Raw genomic sequence first — 18,370 nt, forward strand, 5'->3', positions numbered from 1 at the left:
CCTGAGGTGACTTGGGCTGAGAGTGTGTGACTGGGTCAAGGTCACCCAAGGAGCATCCATGGCAGAGTGGAGACTGGAACCTGGGTCTCCCAGATCCTAGCCTGAGACTCTAGCCTACTACACACCACACTGACAACTTTAATCAAGTCACACAAAGAAAAACTGAACAAGAATACCCCAAGAGATAGAATCAAGACACTGATGTACCAGGGACCGAGGAAATAGGGAGCTATCCATGATAAAGCGGAATAATTGGAATGTAGCACTTCAGATTCCATATTGGGATTTTCATATTGTTAGTTAATCCCTTCATCATCATCATTGTCTTCCTCTTCCTCCTCCTCCTCCTCCTCCTCCTCCTCTTCTTCTTCTTCTTCTTCTTCTTCTTCTTCATCATCATCATTATTTCGATCCCCCCTGTTTAAAAACAGCTGGAGGAGATATAATAAGAACATAAGAGAAGCCATGCTGGATCAGGCCAATGGTACATCCAGTCCAACACTTTGTGTCACACAGTGGTCAAAATCCAGGTGCCATCAAGAGGTCCACCAGTGGGGCCAGAACTCCAGAAACCCTCCCACTGTTGCTGCCCCCAGGCACCAAGAGTACAGAGCATCATTGCCCCAGACATAGTGTTCCATCTATACCTTCTGGCTAATAGCCACTGATGGACCTCTGCTCCATATGTTTATCCAATCCCCTCTTGAAGCTGTTTTTGCTTGTAGCCGCCACCACTTCCTGTGGCAGTGAATTCCATGTGTTAATTACTTTTTGGGTGGAGAAGTACTTCCTTTTATCTGTTCTAAACCTACTTCTAAACAATTTCATTGAGTGCCCACGAGTTCTTGTATTGTGAAAAAGGGAGAAAAGTACTTTTTTCTTGATCTTCTCTATCCCCTGTATAATTCTGTAAACCTCTATCATGTCACCCCTCAGTCATCATTTCTCCAAGCTAAAGAGCTGTAACCTCTTTAACCTTTCTCTATAGGGAAAGTGTTCCATCCCCTTAATCATTTTAATTGCCCTTTTTTGTACCTTTCCCAATGCTATAATATCTTTTTTGAGGAGCAGTACACAGTATTCCAAATGAGGTGGCATCATAGATGTATACAGGGGCATTATGATACTGGCTGATTTGTTTTCAATCCCTTTCCTAATTATCCCCAGCATGGCATTTGCGTTTTTAAAAATTGAAGTCACACACTGAGTCGATATTTTCAGTGAGATCTACCATGACCCCAAGATCTCTCTTCTGGTCAGTTACCGCCAGTTTGGACCCCATCAACATATATTTATAGTCGGGATTTTTGACTCCAATGTGCTCCAGTGTGCATTACAAGAGTTTTAGGGTATAAGCTTTCGAGAGTCAAAACTCCCTTAATCAGACACGAGTAGGGTAGAAATGGAGATCTCCGAGTCCTTTTATCCTAGCTCCTTTCCACATTTGCCTGCCACTCCAGATTTTCCCAGTGTTCAAGTTGAGGCAATTTAAATCCATAACAAAACAGCATCCAAATAACCTGGGGCAACAGCAGGCTGAAACCCGGCTGACTACTGAAGGGAGGTAATGGAATGCAGAATTAGGGGGGGAAATGGAATAAAAAGAAGATTGACCTCGATTTCAGTGCAGAATGGGGGGAAAACCTCGATTAAAAAGAAGGTTGAATTTGATTTTAGTGCACAGTTGCTTGGAGGAAACTGTGGTGAACATGGATTAAAAGGAGAGTGCAGAAAGGGCCTTAGTCAGAAGGCGGGAGAGATGCTGTAAAGAATGCTTGTAAAGGATGCAAACCTACAATGCATATTGTAATCAGTTTGATTAGAACAGAGGGGAAATGCTGGGGGACAGAAAATTAGGATCTGAAGTTTCAGTGTTCATACTGACATAATCTTAAAGTGTTTCCCATTATCCTAGATCAGCTACCAGAGCATTGAATCCTCTGACCCTGCAGTCAACGTGCCTGGTCCTCGGCGCACTGTCTCCAAGCTCCGAAATGAAACCTATCATGTTTTCTCCAACCTGCATCCGGGAACCACCTACCTGTTTTCAGTGCGGGCACGGACTGGCAAGGGCTTTGGCCAGACAGCGCTGACGGAGATCACCACCAACATCTCAGGTAGGGGGAGTGGGAGGGGAAGGGGGAGACAAAGGGAAGGGCTCTTCCTTCTTTGGGAAATCTCTGCTTTTCTGGAAATCTAAAGTTGACTTCAACACTTTGAGCCCGTGCCTCCTCTTCCAAGTTTATGGGCCAAGAAATGAGTGCCATGTCGTGGATGTAGCAACATCTGGCGAGCGTGTAGAAGTCGCGCCCCCCCCCCCCCCCCCGGAAAACAAATTGATGAGTGTGATGAGCTGGTTTTCTGCTGACAAACACACCCATATGTGATCATGGAACTCAGTTGCAAGGCTCTTTGCCAGCTGCTGATGCAAGGGGATTTCATTAAATATTCCAGCCATTCCTCCTCCAGTTCCACTTTGATACACTTCTTTCTTTTGCCTTCAGCTTCTCTCCCTTTTCCTCTCTCTCTCTGTCTCCTGTCCTTCCTTCCTTCCTTCCTTCCTTCCTTCCTTCCTTCCTTCCTTCCTTCCTTCCTTCCTTCCTTCCTCTCTCACTTTTCTTTTCTTCTTTCTTTCTTTCTTTCTTTCTTTCTTTCTTTCTTTCTTTCTTTCTTTCTTTCTTTCTTTCTTTCTTTCCCTTTTGATCTCTCACTTTTCTTTCTTTTTCTTTCCCTCTGTTCTTTCTCTTTCTTTATTTTTTCCTTCTTTTTCTTTGCTGGTCTTGCATAGCTGGAGGAATGTGGTCCCCAAAGGAGCATTGCTTCTGCAACAGTTCTGGGGAAATGTAAGAAAGGGTTAGGACCTATGTTCTCCTGGGCTCCAGGTTGATATGAAATTTGTCCAGCTCTGTTTGGCAGTTGGGGGGGGGGGGGAAATCACTCCAGGTTTTCATTTCTGTTCTTCTTTAAGTCATCCATGTTTCCAACAGCTATGTAAAGAGTCCCTAAACGCTGTACCAGAGTGGGGTTCAAAGGCTACCTGCACTGCTGCTGTGGCACACATTGATTTTCACCACCTCTGTTTCTTTACATGAGTAAGCAGTGTGTGTGAGACCAGATTGTCTTATCCTTAACATGTACAGCACTGAAAAGTATGCACATGTCAATGCCAGTACAAGACCTTGGATACATCTAGTACTTACACGTGTCCTGATAGCAGTTGTGTACTTTCAGTCTTGCTCTGATCCAGGACCATCCAGCCAAATGTCTCCCATCCCATAGTATTGGAGACTGGGTGCAGGGGTGGTAGTCTTGCTCTGTTGGCTCGCTTCTTTCCAGTTTCATTGCTTTCCAACATTGGTAAGGAGGAACACACAACCTTTAAAGAAGCTTGCTGTGGGCAAGGGGATGCCCTTGCTGATGCTCACTGTTTCTTTTTTGAAGTTCATGTGCAGCCTCATGCCCAAGTTCTGCATCTGTGTAAAACCAGGTCTGGAGCTCTGAACCCATGAAAACATCAAGGTGCCTCCTGCTGAGTCAGACCCTTGGTCTATCAATCCTTTTTTATAAATATTTATTTTTTTAATTGTTTTTCACAAATTTTACATATTATCTTTTAACCATACTTTTCATAATAATTTTAACCCTCCCCCCCACCCCCCTTTTGGTCTATCAATCCAATATCATCCACTTTAGCTGGCAGCAGCTCTCCAGGGTCTCAGGTAGAAGTCTTTCCTGTCACCTACTCCTTGGGTGTGTTAACTGGTGATTGAACCTGTGACCTTCTAAATGCAAAGTAGAGGCTTTACCACTGAGCCACAGCCCATCTCCATTCTAGAGCTCTAGCCAGAGGACAGATGTTCCAGTCCTGTCAACTTTGCCCGCTTTCTCAGGCTTGGTTGCCATGGGGATGTAGGGGAGTGAGAAGAATGTCTGCTTTCGCTTTTGGCTGCTTCACTGTTGCTTTTAGTTATCTTATTTAGCCCAGACAGATAACCTTGAGCCCCAGTCAAGCTTGGCATCATCTTTCACCTGGGAACTATAGGCCATTATTTCGGTGGGCCTCTAGTATAGGTGTGATTGGCCCCGGGCCATTAGGGTCCTCCTTGATTTAGGTATAATTGCTTGCTTTGCATGCTTTCCCCCAGTTCTAACACAGAAACGTTAAGAGTCTGGATCCTATCAGTGTCTCAATAAACTCTCTATTCTTCTGAATGACTGTGGTTGGGAACTCATTTCTCCAGGAGTCTGACAAGTCCCTACCTTGAAATGTTGGTCCCCTGGTTTTTGAGGCAGGTTACAACTCATCATGTTATAACTCAGAGGTCCCCAACTTTTTTGAGCCTGTGGGCACATTTGGAATTCTGACAAGGCACGGTGGGCCCAGAAACAAAATGGCTGTAACAAAATGGCTGCTGCAGGAGGCGGAGCCAGCCAGAAAATGATTTTCTTAGCTTAACTTCAGTAACACAGTACAGGTCCTTGTGCTATGGTGGCAGCTGATTCCAAAGCAACATCTTAAAAAAATCTGCACAGCCAATCAAATCTCCAATAGTGAATCAGAAGCCTTGCTGAACAAAAACCCTACCGGGCCCTGCCCACTTCCTAAAAACACTTGGCAGACACCAGAAAAGGTGACGGCAGATGTGGGTGCCACATTGGGGACCCTGTTATAACCATGTCCCTGTTATAACCACATAAGATAGCCAAGACAATGCAAAACAGGTTTAAAAAAACATTAGACGGCGTGGATAGAAAGCCCAGGAAAAGTGTACGAACACCAGAAAATCCCTTAATATCAGATGCTGTGGCTTCTCTGCCCCATCCCACATTTTTTATGTGGCCAGCTGAGTAGGTGCCTGACAGACAGATGAGGAGAAGGGCCTTCAGCGGACAGAGCACAGAGAATACCCATTCTGATGTCAGGGGCACCTAAAGCAAGGTCTCTGCTCTTAGGCTCCCTCAAATGGCCCCACACTATTGCTACAACATGTCATCACTCATCCTCTGTGGATTTATTTTTGAAGTCCTACAACACCTTTGAAATGGTTCTCAAAGCAGCATGTCTATGGACGGAGCGACTGTACTCTTCATTGCCAGTGATGTCACAGGCACTGTACAATAGGTGCCATGCTCTTGTGACTGATGCGCTAGCTTGGAGGAAGGATGCTAAGTTCCTACCAACAAACAAACTGTGATTTGAGAGGTACAAAACTGCCCTGGCCATGCAACAGAACCACTTCTTAAGGGGAAAGCATCTGGCTTCCCTGGAGTGTTGGAGTCGCAACTGTACAGTTATTTCAACCCAGATGGCCATTGCTTGGAAAGGTCATTACTCTTTACAGATGACACTTCAGCACTTCCCAGCTGTTGCATATGTTTGACAAGAGGCAGCTTTTGTACTCCTCGCCAGGCAGAGATGTCACAGCCGCAGCAGTCCTGTGGCCTTCGGGATGGGTGGCAATGCCATGGTGCCCGAGTGACAGAGTAACCGCACATCCCACCAGGGTGGTTTCTTTAAATATGCTTCCCCTTGCAAATGGATTCTTCATGCTCCAGAGGTCCCTCCCCCCTCCCCTTTCCAACTACCCCGCAGTCAGAATTCAAATGGAAACAGTCGGCATTACATTTTACAACCCTGCTGGATAATTTACTCGCCTAGCGGGTCCAAAAGCCGGCTTGTTTACATTATGGAGGCTCCAGCATTGGAACACATTTCCTAACTCACTGGAGCGGCTTTGATGGTATCTATTAGGGGGGTGGACTGGGACCGAAGAAATTGAACACTGTCGGCTCCACGTCTCTTTAGAACCGGTCTTAGAGAAATGATATTATCTGCATGAGTGGGGAAATGTTGTCTGAGGTGGAATAGATAAGGTGGTTATATCTGAGCAAAGAGGGTTTGTTATTTTTTTTAAACATTAAATTTCACAGAATCTTCAATGCACTTTTTTCTGCTCTGAAGAGGGCGTTTTGTTTAGGGATACAGATGTGTGTCATTACAGCAAAGCTCCATGGTACAGCATAGATTCATGATTGTGCAAGAGTTGAGCAATTGTTTAAGGTGGGGACACATTTTAAAAAAAGCACTTTGCTGCATTGTGTCTGGAAAGCAAACATAAGAATCAGCTGTGTAGTACCCTTGGAGGAGGTCCTGGTGTCCACATTTACTGACTGCTAATGAGAGATGGCTTTGTTGTTCTGAGTGAGGGTTGGATGCAGAATGTGGAATAAATGTGGAAATGCAAACAACCTTTGGTTTCCAGTTTGATTTGGGGAACCCATCAGTCTCCGAAGGAGGCTTCTGAGGCATTGTTGCTTTGACAGCTGAACCCCAGTCAAGAAGGGAGGTGGTGAAATGCCCACATAGGTGCCATTTCCACTTTCACTTGTCATTTCCCCCTCCTATGCCATTGTTTGAGTTTTTATTAGCTCTAAAAAAATTAATAGGTGCTATATCACTATAGCATAATTACTCTACAATAATATAGCTACTACTAATTTTGTTAAAAAAAGAGAAATGGGCATAATTTCTTCCAATAGAGCTGCGAGTATGTATGTGGAATGGAAGACATGGGGGAAATTTATTTTTTCCTTTATTCCCCATCTGTCACCATAATAGGGACCCAAAATCGCTTAAATTGTTCTCATCTCCTCCATTTAATCTTCACAAGTGTCCTGTGAGGTAGGTAAGGTTTAGAGTGTGTGACTGGCCCAGGGTCACCCAGCGAGCTTCCATGGCAGAGTGGAGATTTGAACCTGAATGTACCAGATCCCACTGATACATCACACTGGGTCTGAAATGGAGGAAAACCACAGAAAAATTCCCTTTTGGATGCTTTTTTGTTGCTGTGAACACCTCTATGTTCTCAGTGGCAATGAGCGCACAGTGTGAATCGCTTCCAGGGAGAAGCTGCCTTATTCTGGGGGGTATACAAAAACTGAGGGGGGGTATACAAAAACTGTATAATAGATGTATGTTCAAGGTAAATTAATTTTGTGCTTTTCTAGTTTTCTTTTTTATCTTTCTATACTGTTATATAAATATTGGTATCAAATATTATCAAAAATAGGTTTCACCCAAACAAAATATCAAAGTGCAGGTTTACATTCTGTACAGATATTAAGACAGCACCTTGTCAGTAACACTAGTCCCATGGGACTCTAGTAATTTACCCATTTCAAATACAATCTTTTTCAAGGACTGTGATGTATATAAAGGACATAAGGCACAAGTATTTCTCTTTGCAAGCACAAAAAGTCTTTAAGATAGCAGCATATTTTCTAGGGTCCCATTGGTACCCTTGAGGCAGACCTAATAACCTATCTAGGATAGCATATCCCCCAAGTTCTATCAGGTAGCCGCACAGTGTGAATCGCTTCCAGGGAGAAGCTGCCTTATTCTGGAGGGTGGCAACAAAAGTGGGATACACGGATGAAGTGAATACAAAAAAGGAAAAATCCTTTGTACAATAAAACCTCCAAAAATACTCAAATACACTAAATATAATGGTTTCAAATTATTTGCGTAATCAGTGATAACAAAAAAACCCCAATCTTAATAAAAATCTTGAAATTCATATCAATAAATTATGCAAATAGTAGTGCAAGAAGGGAAAGATCCAAGTTCATGAGTCATAGAACAGAGAATTCAAATGTAAATTGCAAATTCAAAAGTCCACTCAATACACCAATAGTACTTCAGTCTACTCAATATACCAATAGTACTTCCTGAAGACTTAAAGTTCTGTTCCTATAGCAGCTCTGCAAGTTTAGTTCCAGCTGACAGGGTTGTAGCACCTAGTTTCACCAAAGCTTTATCCAAGATGGAACTGTAACAACCATGAAATACACATACAAGCATAAACCATTTTAACATTTTCTGAAGGGTGTCATGAGGATCCAGGAGACCCTTGAAGTTAAAGTAGCATCAGATTTTTACATCAGATATTGTTGCCAAATGTATACTATGTTATCCCATCCTCTGTCCTTGTTGCCAGTTTTTGGCAGCTGAGCTGGTGCCTTCAAGCCAAAGACCCGAATTTACAATAGGAGCTTGTAGATAATATAGGGAGATCCATCTGTGCCAAGGCTGGCTCTGCTGGATGGAACACTCCAAAGGCTCAGCCTATGCATGCCAAAATATTCCAAGTATTTGTTTTGAACCAACCATCCAACCGTAATAGACGAGAGACACGAGGCCAGCTCCCGAGAGGGGGGAGAGAAAAGGCTGGTGCTTCTTGGGAGATTTTCACAGTGACAACAGCCTCCCTCCAACACACACACACACACACACACACACACACACACACACACACATGCCAGGGAGGAGATTACAGAGGAGAAACAAAATAGCCTGCCTTGCAAAGGCACAAACAAGGGATTAATTGGGCTTCATTAACAAGCCACACACTACTTAGGGCTGTTTGCTAATGTCTGTGGTGTAGCTATTAACCGCGCTGAATGGGTTGCCATGTTGCTTAATGGGGGCCCAGGAATTACAAGCCAGCAGGCGGTGGACCTGTGTGACTACTAATTAACCAGGTCCTCTGGGCTGCTGCAAAGAAAGAGGGAGGGCAGGGATTGTTGTGAGAAACTCTTTTGCTTTGTCGGTTGAAGGAGAGGACTGGGCAAAATAAAGGCCTGTGCCGATACATTTCAGTATTCTGTCAGTTAATTATTATGACTGCATCTCCAGTGTATCCAACAAAGTTTAAGTGAAGTTCTTACAGGGTTGTGGCTGTGGCTGAATGGCAGAGTGCATGTTTTTCATGCAGTTGAGAGGTCTCATACAGCTGATATCGGGCAGGATCATTCTCTGTCTATTATTATTATTGTTGTTGTTGTTGTTGTTATTATTAAAATTTATATCCCGCCCTCCCTGCTGTGGCCTAGAGAGTCATTGCCGGAAACATAGAAAACTAGATGGACCAATGTCTTGGTGTTAAACAGCTTCATGTGTGTATAAATATACATAAGTATACTTCATTGGTGCAAATAAGGCCTCAGGTATACAGACTACCTGACTTCCGGTTTCAGCGCTTGCTATGGCGCTTGCTCTCCCGGACCTCCAGGAGACGATCGCCAGAACCCGTGGCTAGGAGGGGGTGCGATTGTCCGCACTCCCCATGGAATCCTTGTGAGGGATTCCAAGCCATGGGGCTCTAGACAGCTTCTCCTCCAGCAACCAAGCCAGTGAGGGGGGGCATCCATGCCCCGACAGTCCTACTACGGAATTTCCAGATGGAACTAGAAGCGCACACCAGATCAAGCGCCGGGTGATCTAGCGGTTTTGCAACTTAAGCGATATGGAAATCGTATAATCATTGAACTGTGAGTTAAGGTGAAGCGAGAACATCGAAAAGAGCCAAAAGCCGCCCTGTGGGAAGCAAGGGGGGGGACTCCCCTACGATAAGACAAATTGAAAGCGAACTCAATCGTAAAAGCAGGGGGGAGCAAGCTTTTAAAGCGAAACAGACTGAATTAAAAGATTTCTAAGAACTTACCAAGCATAACTGAGAACTTCAGAGACTATGATAACTTTTGTTAAAAAGTAAACAATTTCTCAAAAATGGCGCCTCCCATAAAGAAGGATGAGAGGGAGAAGATAACGAAAGCTAAGATCACCGGAAGTACCAGCCCAGCGAGTGTTGTGCCCAAACAGGACACAAACGCAGGCCTTCAAAGGCTATTAAGTGAGGCATTGCACCCTCTACTGGAACAAGTGATGGAAATAAATCGAAAGCTGGATGAACAGCGAGCTCAAATTAACGAGACTGTCAAAAAAAATCGATCAAACGGGATTGCAACTTTAAAAAGTAGACACCAACACCAAAAAGCTGCAAAAACAAATGCAGACAATGGAGAAGAAGCAACAAATAGACGAGTCTCAACTGCTACAGCTACAAATGAAAAGGGCAAGCTATGTCCTAAGATTTCAGGGAATTCCTGAGGAAAAAGGGGAAAATCTCACTAAGTTAATGTGTATATACAGAATTCATATACAGAATTCATAAGGAACAATAATCTGCCAGGAGCAGTGATGGTGAGATTCTCCAGAAGAAATGTCAGAGATAAAATTCTTAAAGTGGCCAGTGGAGTTACCCTGAAAATCAAGGGCAAAGAGATCAAGGTACTAAAGGACATACCATTTGAAATAAGGAAGAAAAGGCATAAATATAAAGACTTGGTCGCATTCCTTCAAAAGAAACAAATTGTCTACAGATGGATTTTTCCCCAAGGAGTCATCTTTAAGTTTGCAAATGGAAAAGAAAAAATTGACACTCTGGAAAAAGCAAATAAATTCCTGCACCTGCACAGCTGTCCAACAGATGGGAAAGAAGAAGAAGACAGAGGCAGCCCTGAGAAAGAAGATAGAGATGGAGTAGAGTCATTTTCTGGTGAAGAATCAGACTCAAATCTGGGGGCTGCGGCCCCAAAACAAGGCTATAGACTGAGGAAGCCAAAAGATAAAAATTGATTTGTTATTATAACTCTAAAGTTTAAAGAATGTTCAGTTCAGTTCAGTTCAAAACCTTTATTGGCATAGATCAGAATCATACACAATCGCCATTCAGTTCATGGGTTTAACACAAATCTTCCTCATTATAAGGCAGTTACAAAACTTAGCAACCGCTTCAATAACCACTATGTTTTCTGAAGCCAGTAAACGATACAACATTCTGTCATCGGATTGCTTGGCTTCATTCTTAAGAATATCTTCTAAATAGGCTGCCCGAATGTCCTCATACAAACTACAATAGAGAAATACATGTTCGATTGTTTCAATCTCCTCTGAACCACAATCAAAGAACCTTACAGAGTAGGGGATTTTCTTAAATCTTCCAGCTAAAACCGCAGAGGGGAGCACATTAAAACGGGCCAGCATAAATGCTCTACGCAGCTGAGGGAAGTCAGATCCGAACAGTATTGTGCTCGGGCGTTGATCGGAAAGCATGCCCATCTTAAAGGAGAACATCTGCCAGAAGCCAAAACTCTCTCTTGCATTTCAATATCAATTAATCTCTGTTTGCACAGAGCAAAGATGTTTATTTCAGATAAGGACATCATATCATTCAGGCATTATCCTATTGAGATGATTTTCCTTTCTATAGCAGCAAACCACTTAGAACAATGAGACTCTTTCAGCAGTTATGGAATAAGGCTATTGGGACAGCTCCTGAAATACAGGTGTAACCAAAATCTGAAAGTAATTATCCAAGGCCTTGTTTCCAAGCTTATCAAATTGGCTTCCAAACAAATGGCAGCATAAGGAACACACCGAGGCAGCCCTAATATTTTCCTCACAAAATTGCATTGAAGTTGTTCTACCATTTTGTTAAAAGCAGTGATCCAAATGGGCACCCCATAAAGAAGTTTTGCTCTAATTTTATGCTCAAACACCTTTAGGGCCACAGGAACATACTGATTACCCTTGGTAAAAAAGAAACGGGTTATTGCTAGCACACAGCAATTCGCAGCTTTGATTGCTTCTGATCTGTGTGCTACCCACCTAGCACTATGGCGAAAATTAATTCCCAAATATTTAAAACTCTTCACCTGTTCAATGTCTTTGCCCTTAACACACCAATAGGTTTCCAGGAATCTCCGAACACCATTATTTTAGTTTTGTCAAAATTCACGGATAACCCGTTCATCTTGCAATATTCTATAAAGTGTGCTAACAACCTCTTTATCCCTACTTCAGGCCTAGAAAGAATTACATAATCGTCTGCATACAGTAACAGGGGCACCGAGCACGAGCTCAAATTGGGCTGTGTCCATCAATCCCCTCTAGCCCCTTGGCCAAATCGTTTAAAAAAAGATTTAAAAGGAGGGGAGCCAATACACAGCCCTGCTTAACCCCTATATTGATGGAAATTTTCAGGATTAAATCCTCATCCCTAGAGCCTCTTGCTTGACAAGTGGTATCTGTATATAATTTCTTGATCAACAGGAGCAATCTCATGTCAATTCCCAACAGCCTTAACTTCTTCCATAGCAGCTCCCTTGAAACAGTATTGAAAGCACTCTTCAAATCTAAAAAGGCAGAGTACAACTTGTCCCCTTTCCCTTTTTTATATTTATTCACTAAGTGACTTAACACAAGACAGTGATCTAAAGTTGACTTCCCCTAACTGAATCCTGCTTGCTCTATACCTAAAAAGTTTTGTTCTGCCATCCAGGCCTTAAGTTTGAACGCCAGATGGCTTGCATAGAGTTTCCCTAAAATAGAAAGCAAGCTAATGGGCCTATAATTACTAGGCGATCTATAGTCACCTTTTTTGAAAATTGGTACTATAATAGCATTTGTCCATGCTATTCAGGTATTATACCTGTCCTATCTATAGCAGTAAATAAAACTGCTAAGGACGCCCCCCATTCCGGAATCACTTTAATGGCCTTCGGGAGAATTGCATCTGGTCCCGGCGCCTTCCCAGCCTTAATTTGAGTAATTAACGCAACTATCTCCACATCCTGCACTGGCAGCCACTCAGGACAATCCCCAATACTAATCTCCAGATCCTCAATTTCACTCCTCCCATCTTAGACTCTTTAAGAAGTCACAGTAGACGATGTTTAAGTTGGAACGGAAGTTTAAAAGATGATGAACATGTTCAATGAATTTATATGAATATTTGGCTATATAAGCTTGTAATCTTGTTAAAGCAGTTTGTATGACACCCACTCTTGGGTTTTTAGAGGTTTCTTTACTTTATCCTATAGTATCTAGTCCCTTTCCTATTTTTTCATGTACTTTTAGAAAATGCAATTAAAAAATCCCCTTCAGGGGGCCCAAAAAAAAGGTATACAGACTATATCATCTTTTACTAGGAATGGAACAAGCTCTGAATCAGAATGGGATGAGAAGACTCCCTCTCTCCCAAACTACAGGCTGGGAGTGACAGGATACCCAGAGGGAAGCCTTGAGAACGCCATGTAAGAGGAAGTGCCATCGAAGTAATCAGCAGAATTAAGAAAACTAGATAGATTCCAATTGGACACATTGTCATCTGACACACACACTCTCACCGCTTCTCAAGATTATCTCTGGGATACACCAATAAATCTGAGACGCACCCAAACCAGAAGTTTGATACTTCCCTTGGCAGCACAAGACATCCCATTGTGGCTCCTCCTCTGAGGGAGGAAGCTTTAAGTCTCATCAGGACCACACTACTACGCCTGGCTGGATTAAATAGCTAGGCAGTTTTTAAAAATAAAGAACTTGTATACTGCCTGGAAGTTGCTGATGCAATATTCTTATAGACCAGCATCTGTTTTCCAGCACCTGCACTCTCTGGACAGCTCCCCTGCTCTTAGCACTCAAATCTCCAGGCTGTTGAGTCTTGCCGAGATTGCTGAACTGCTGGACAGCTCCCATGCTTTTGACCATTTCTGCCAACTCAGCTGGACCACTTAATGCTAGAGAATACGATGCTATTAGACTTGGACTCAGTAGGCACTTGGGATAGTTCACTCATTAGAAAACAACAATTACAATTGTTCCTTTTTACAGGTTTATGGACGTGACCGTGATTCATCCTTCTCTTTGTAACAGCTCTCTCTCACCCTTCTGCTGTTTGCAGCTCTGGGTATAAATCTGCCAACCAAATGTGGCTTTTCTTGTGTGTTATGTGCCATCAAGTTGCTGCGGACTTATGGTGACCCTATGAATTAATGACTTCCCAAATGTCCTGTCATTGACAGTCTTGCTCAGGTCTTACAAACTGAAGGCTGTGGCTTCCTTTATTGAGTCAATCTATCACACCTCTTTTCCTGCTGCCTTCAACATTTCCTAATATTATTGACTCTTTTTGGTAAATCTTGTCTTCTCATTTCTTACATCTGATGAACCAGGCTCCAGCTTACAAAATCCCAGGCCATAGTAAATATTTTATTCTTTAGGATGCCAAAAGATAGGCTACCAACCTACAGCACTGCCCATTACATTTACTAATTGTCCTTTATACTTCTTTTTTAGCTCCCAGTTTTGATTATGGAGACATGCCTTCACCCTTGGGAGAGTCAGAGAGCACCATCACTGTTCTGCTGAGGCCGGCGCAGGGCAGAGGGGCACCAATCAGGTATAGGAAATCATATGTGCTTAAGAGAATCATATGCCATAGTTGGATTTGGACATACAGTGATTGCTTTCCTGAAAGGAAATCAACTGTCTTTTTATTTTTGTTCTAAATATTTACTTTTGGGTTCTGACTGCAGGTTTCTCACAAATTTATATTCAGCAAAGGGCTTCAGCCCCCTTACAAACAGAGGGCCAATCAGGATTATATAGATTTGGTGTGAGACAGGAGGAGGGGTTATTACAACAATTATTGGTCTGTGGCCATTATTTCACCCTAAATGCTTAACAATAAATTGTGTTCTTGCTTAGTTTTGAGCTCCTGGTTTTGAACACAGGGGTTCGCACTCAAGGCTGGTTCCAGTTTTGTGGGGGCCCAACTAGAGTGTTTCCAGGCCCCCTTCTTCTTGGCCCACCCCCAGGCACTCTTGCCCTCCTTCCCTTTCACCCACCCACCTGCATGCCTCCCATCTGCTTTGGTGTCCTTTTTTGCTCACAAGCCACTCCCACTGCCCATGCTCCCAGGTGCCTGCAGACCCTTCCTCAGTGGCACTGAGCAGTGTTTGTATCAGGGAGCCATGGGTGTTGGAGCACATGCAGGTGAGTGGGCAGCAGTGGGCCCTGCTAGAAACCCTGGGCCATGGCATTTGGGATGCTGAGGCCAGCCCTGCTCACGCTTCTTGTTGGGTGGGTGTTGTGTGCTCTCATTCCTCTGCAGAGGGCAGTCCATGAAGAACTCCTCTCTGAAATCCTGAATGAGATTTTATCTACCCTGTTTCTTGCTCACTCCTCTGTTTTAGTCTTGGCTGGGTTGTCTGTTGCCTTTCACGCGCTACCTGTTCGACAAAGTCAGGTGGAAATCCCCGTCAAAGAACAACAACACACTCACCATCCTTCCCTCAGAGCATGATTGACAAGTGAGACCTAATTGACAAGTGATTGACAAGTGAGACCTAATTTGAGGGGTTAGTGTCTGTCTCTTCTGTACTGAAATGATATCTCAGTATGCGTGATGGAGGAACTCCGTGACTGGAATTTCTTACACGTAATTTGACTTCCAAAATCAGCTTGAGAGGAGTGTTAATAACTCATTTATTTTAGATATTTATACTCTGCTTTTGTGCCCAGTGGGGACGTGAGGCAGCTTACAATATCGTTCTCCTCTCCTCCTTTTTAGCCTCACAACACCAACCCTGTAAGGTAGGTTAGGCTGAGAGAGTGTGACTGGCCCAAAGTCACCCAGAGAGCTTCTAGAGAACAGTGGGGATTCAGGCCTTGTGGTGTTTTCACACACGCTGAATAATGCACTTTCAATACACTTTAGTGATAGTTTGCAAGAGGATTTTGCCATTTCATGCAGCAAGTTCCAGTGGTAAGGTGCACTGAAAGTGTTCAGAAACTGTGTTATTCAGCATTAGGTAGGTTGTGCTTAGAGGGCTTAACTTAAGCTATGTGAAAGAAGGTTGGGATGACATGGGTCAGGTATTTTTTGTTTTCCCATATTAGGGCTTAAAACACCCCATGGGAAGCTATTCTCAGCTGAGAAAATAGCAGGAGATGAAGAATAACCTCTGTCAATCCATGAGCACCAGTGTGATATAGCGGTCAGAGTGTCTCTTAGATCCTATCTAACACTCTGCTATACCATACTGGTGCTCATGAATTAAGGGAGGTTACTCTTCACCACTTGCTATTTTCTCAGATTGAAATAGCTTCTCATGGGCTGTTTTAAGCCCTGGTATGGGGAAATAAGAGGTACCTGTCCCATTTTTTATTCCACACATCCTCCAGGTAGCTCAAGTTTAGTTCTCCCCACTTCCATTTTGCCTCCGCAACAACTCTGCAAGTTAGTTTAGGCTGAGAGACTGGGCCTATGGCACACCTGTGTTGTCGACCAGCTTGCATCTGATTTTTACCATTTCTGTTTCTTTTTCCAACCTGCTTCCCTGACTGTGTTCCCAGCACATACCAAGTCATTGTGGAAGAAGACAGGCCGAAGAAGATCAAGCGGGAGGTCGGGGGCCAGGAGTGCTTTCCAGTGCCCCTCACCTTTGACGATGCCATGTCCCGTGGCTCTGTTCACTACTTTGGAGCTGAACTGCCTCCCAGCAGCCTCACAGAAGCCAAACCTTTCACTGTTGGAGACAATCAAACATACAACGGCTACTGGAATCCACCCCTGGAGCCCAAGAAGGCATATCTCATCTATTTCCAGGCCATGAGCAATCTCAAAGGGGTAAGTAGCAACTTCTGATTATAAAGTAGGATTCATTTCATCCCCATCTCAAGAGTGACCATGGTCTTGTCCTTCTCACAACCTTTAGAATGGCCATCTGTATTTCAAAAGGATGAACAACACTGGGTCAGATCTCAGTCCATGTAGTTCAGTGTTGCTTTCTTTGATGAGCAGAGGTTCAGTGGCAGAGAATATTCTTTTTCGATGCTGGCTACCAGAGATCCTATAATTGGGTAGTGCTACTAGGAACACATGTACCCCTGTGCATGCATGCATTTGCATACACACACACCCACACATCAGTTTCTTAGAATTATTTTGACTATGGAGCTTGAATCTGAGCCCCTCTGCTCAAATACCATTGATCAGCCTCCCTGCTCCTTTGGACAGCCTCCCTGTAGATCAGCCTAAAACAGCTGTTATTAATTTGTGTAGTATTGACAGCAACTACTGTGCCTTGCTCGTTTTCATTGATATCACCATTTGGGAGGACTCCAGAAAGCTCACACCTTTCTTTCTATAGTTGTTAGTTCTTAGGCATTATATAAATAATAAACATTATTACAGTAAATGGCAACTGCTGTATGCATACCAAGCAAGCACTCTACCTAAACGACAGCCTGTATCCTATGCAACATAAGAAGGCTTTCTTATCTAGAGTCTGCCTAATAGTTTGTTTTGACTGAGCTGTAACAAGGATCCACTTTCCAGGGCCAGCTCTGCCTCCTGAAATTATTTTGAACCAAAAATTCATGGGATTGGACCCTTCTTTCTGCATGCAGAGCAAGCATTTTATCAATGAACTTCAGCCTTTCCCCTCAATCTGGAATGTTCAGCCACAACTAGTAATGAGTTACCCTGTCCTGGATCTCGTCAGATCTCAGAAGCTGCTTAGCTTAGGGTCAGCTGTGGCTAGTATTTGGATGGGAGACTTCCAAGGAATACCAGGGTTGCTACGCTAATCACCCCTGTTAGTCTCTTGCCTTGAAAACCCCAAGGGGTTGTCATAAGTCAGTGTGACTTGACAGCACTTTCCACCACCACCACTAATGGGTTGAATTCAACCAGCTTTTCTATTGGCAAACAGGAGAAGAGAGGGTCTTTTTTGTGGAGAAACATGGGACCTGCATGGACAAAAGTCATGGGGAAAAGGCGTCATTGTAAGGCAGCAAGAAAAGGGGTCATTATAAGGCAGCAAGTTCGGTGAGATGGGTTGGAAAAAAGTGGCTGGATCCAACCCACTTCTTGGCATGAAGAAACATTATTAGTTTATTTGAAACCTTTATATCTTTAAACCTTTAAACCTTTATGACTGCAATAAAGAAGGCCAATGCTATGCTGGGGATTATTAGGAAGGGTATTGAAAACAGATCAGCCAATATCATAATGCCCCTATATAAATCAATGGTGCGACCTCATTTGGAATAATGTGTGCAATTCTGGTCACCACACCTAAAAAAGGATATTATCGCTTTGGAAAAAGTGCAGAAAAGGGCAACTCGAATGATAAAGGGGTTGGAACACTTTCCCTATGAGGAAAGGTTAAGGCGCTTAGGGCTGTTTAGCTTGGAGAAACGACGACTGAGGGGTGACATGATTGAGGTTTATACGATTATGCATGGGAAAGAGCAGGTAGAGAAAGAGGTACTTTTCTCCCTTTCTCACAATACAAGAACTCGTGGGCACTCCATGAAATTGCTGAGCGGTCGGGTTAGAACGGATAAGAGGAAGTACTTCACCCAAAGAGTGATTAACACTTGGAATTCACTGCCACAGGAAGTGGTGGCGGCTACAAGCATGGACAGCTTCAAAAGGGAATTAGATAAGCATATGGAGCAGAGGTCCATCAGTGGCTATTAGCCACAAGGTATAGATAGGGACTCTGGGGCAAGTGATGCACTGTCTTCTTGGTGCTTGGGGGGGTCAGCAGTGGGAGGGCTTCTAATGTCCTGGCCACACTGGTGGACCTCCTGATGGCACTGGTATTTCTGGCCACTGTGTGATACAGAGTGTTGGACTGGATGTGCCTTTGGCCTGATCCAACATTGGCATCT

The 18,370-nt window shown here is 43.6% G+C and overlaps 1 protein-coding gene across 1 annotated transcript in view; it reads left to right on the forward strand.

The window, feature by feature from the left end:
* Positions 1-18,370, forward strand: part of PTPRU (protein tyrosine phosphatase, receptor type U) — a 563,689-nt gene that overhangs the window by 364,241 nt on the left and 181,078 nt on the right. Inside the window, exons 10-12 of the mRNA XM_015423947.1 lie at positions 1,916-2,117; positions 13,982-14,084; positions 16,043-16,316. Coding sequence (XP_015279433.1) covers positions 1,916-2,117; positions 13,982-14,084; positions 16,043-16,316 — 579 coding nt within the window. The remainder of the gene's footprint in view (positions 1-1,915; positions 2,118-13,981; positions 14,085-16,042; positions 16,317-18,370) is intronic.

Source organism: Gekko japonicus, unplaced genomic scaffold (assembly GCF_001447785.1).
Source record: "Gekko japonicus isolate JY-2015 unplaced genomic scaffold, Gekko_japonicus_V1.1 scaffold344, whole genome shotgun sequence".
NCBI classification, from domain to species: Eukaryota; Metazoa; Chordata; class Lepidosauria; order Squamata; family Gekkonidae; genus Gekko; species Gekko japonicus.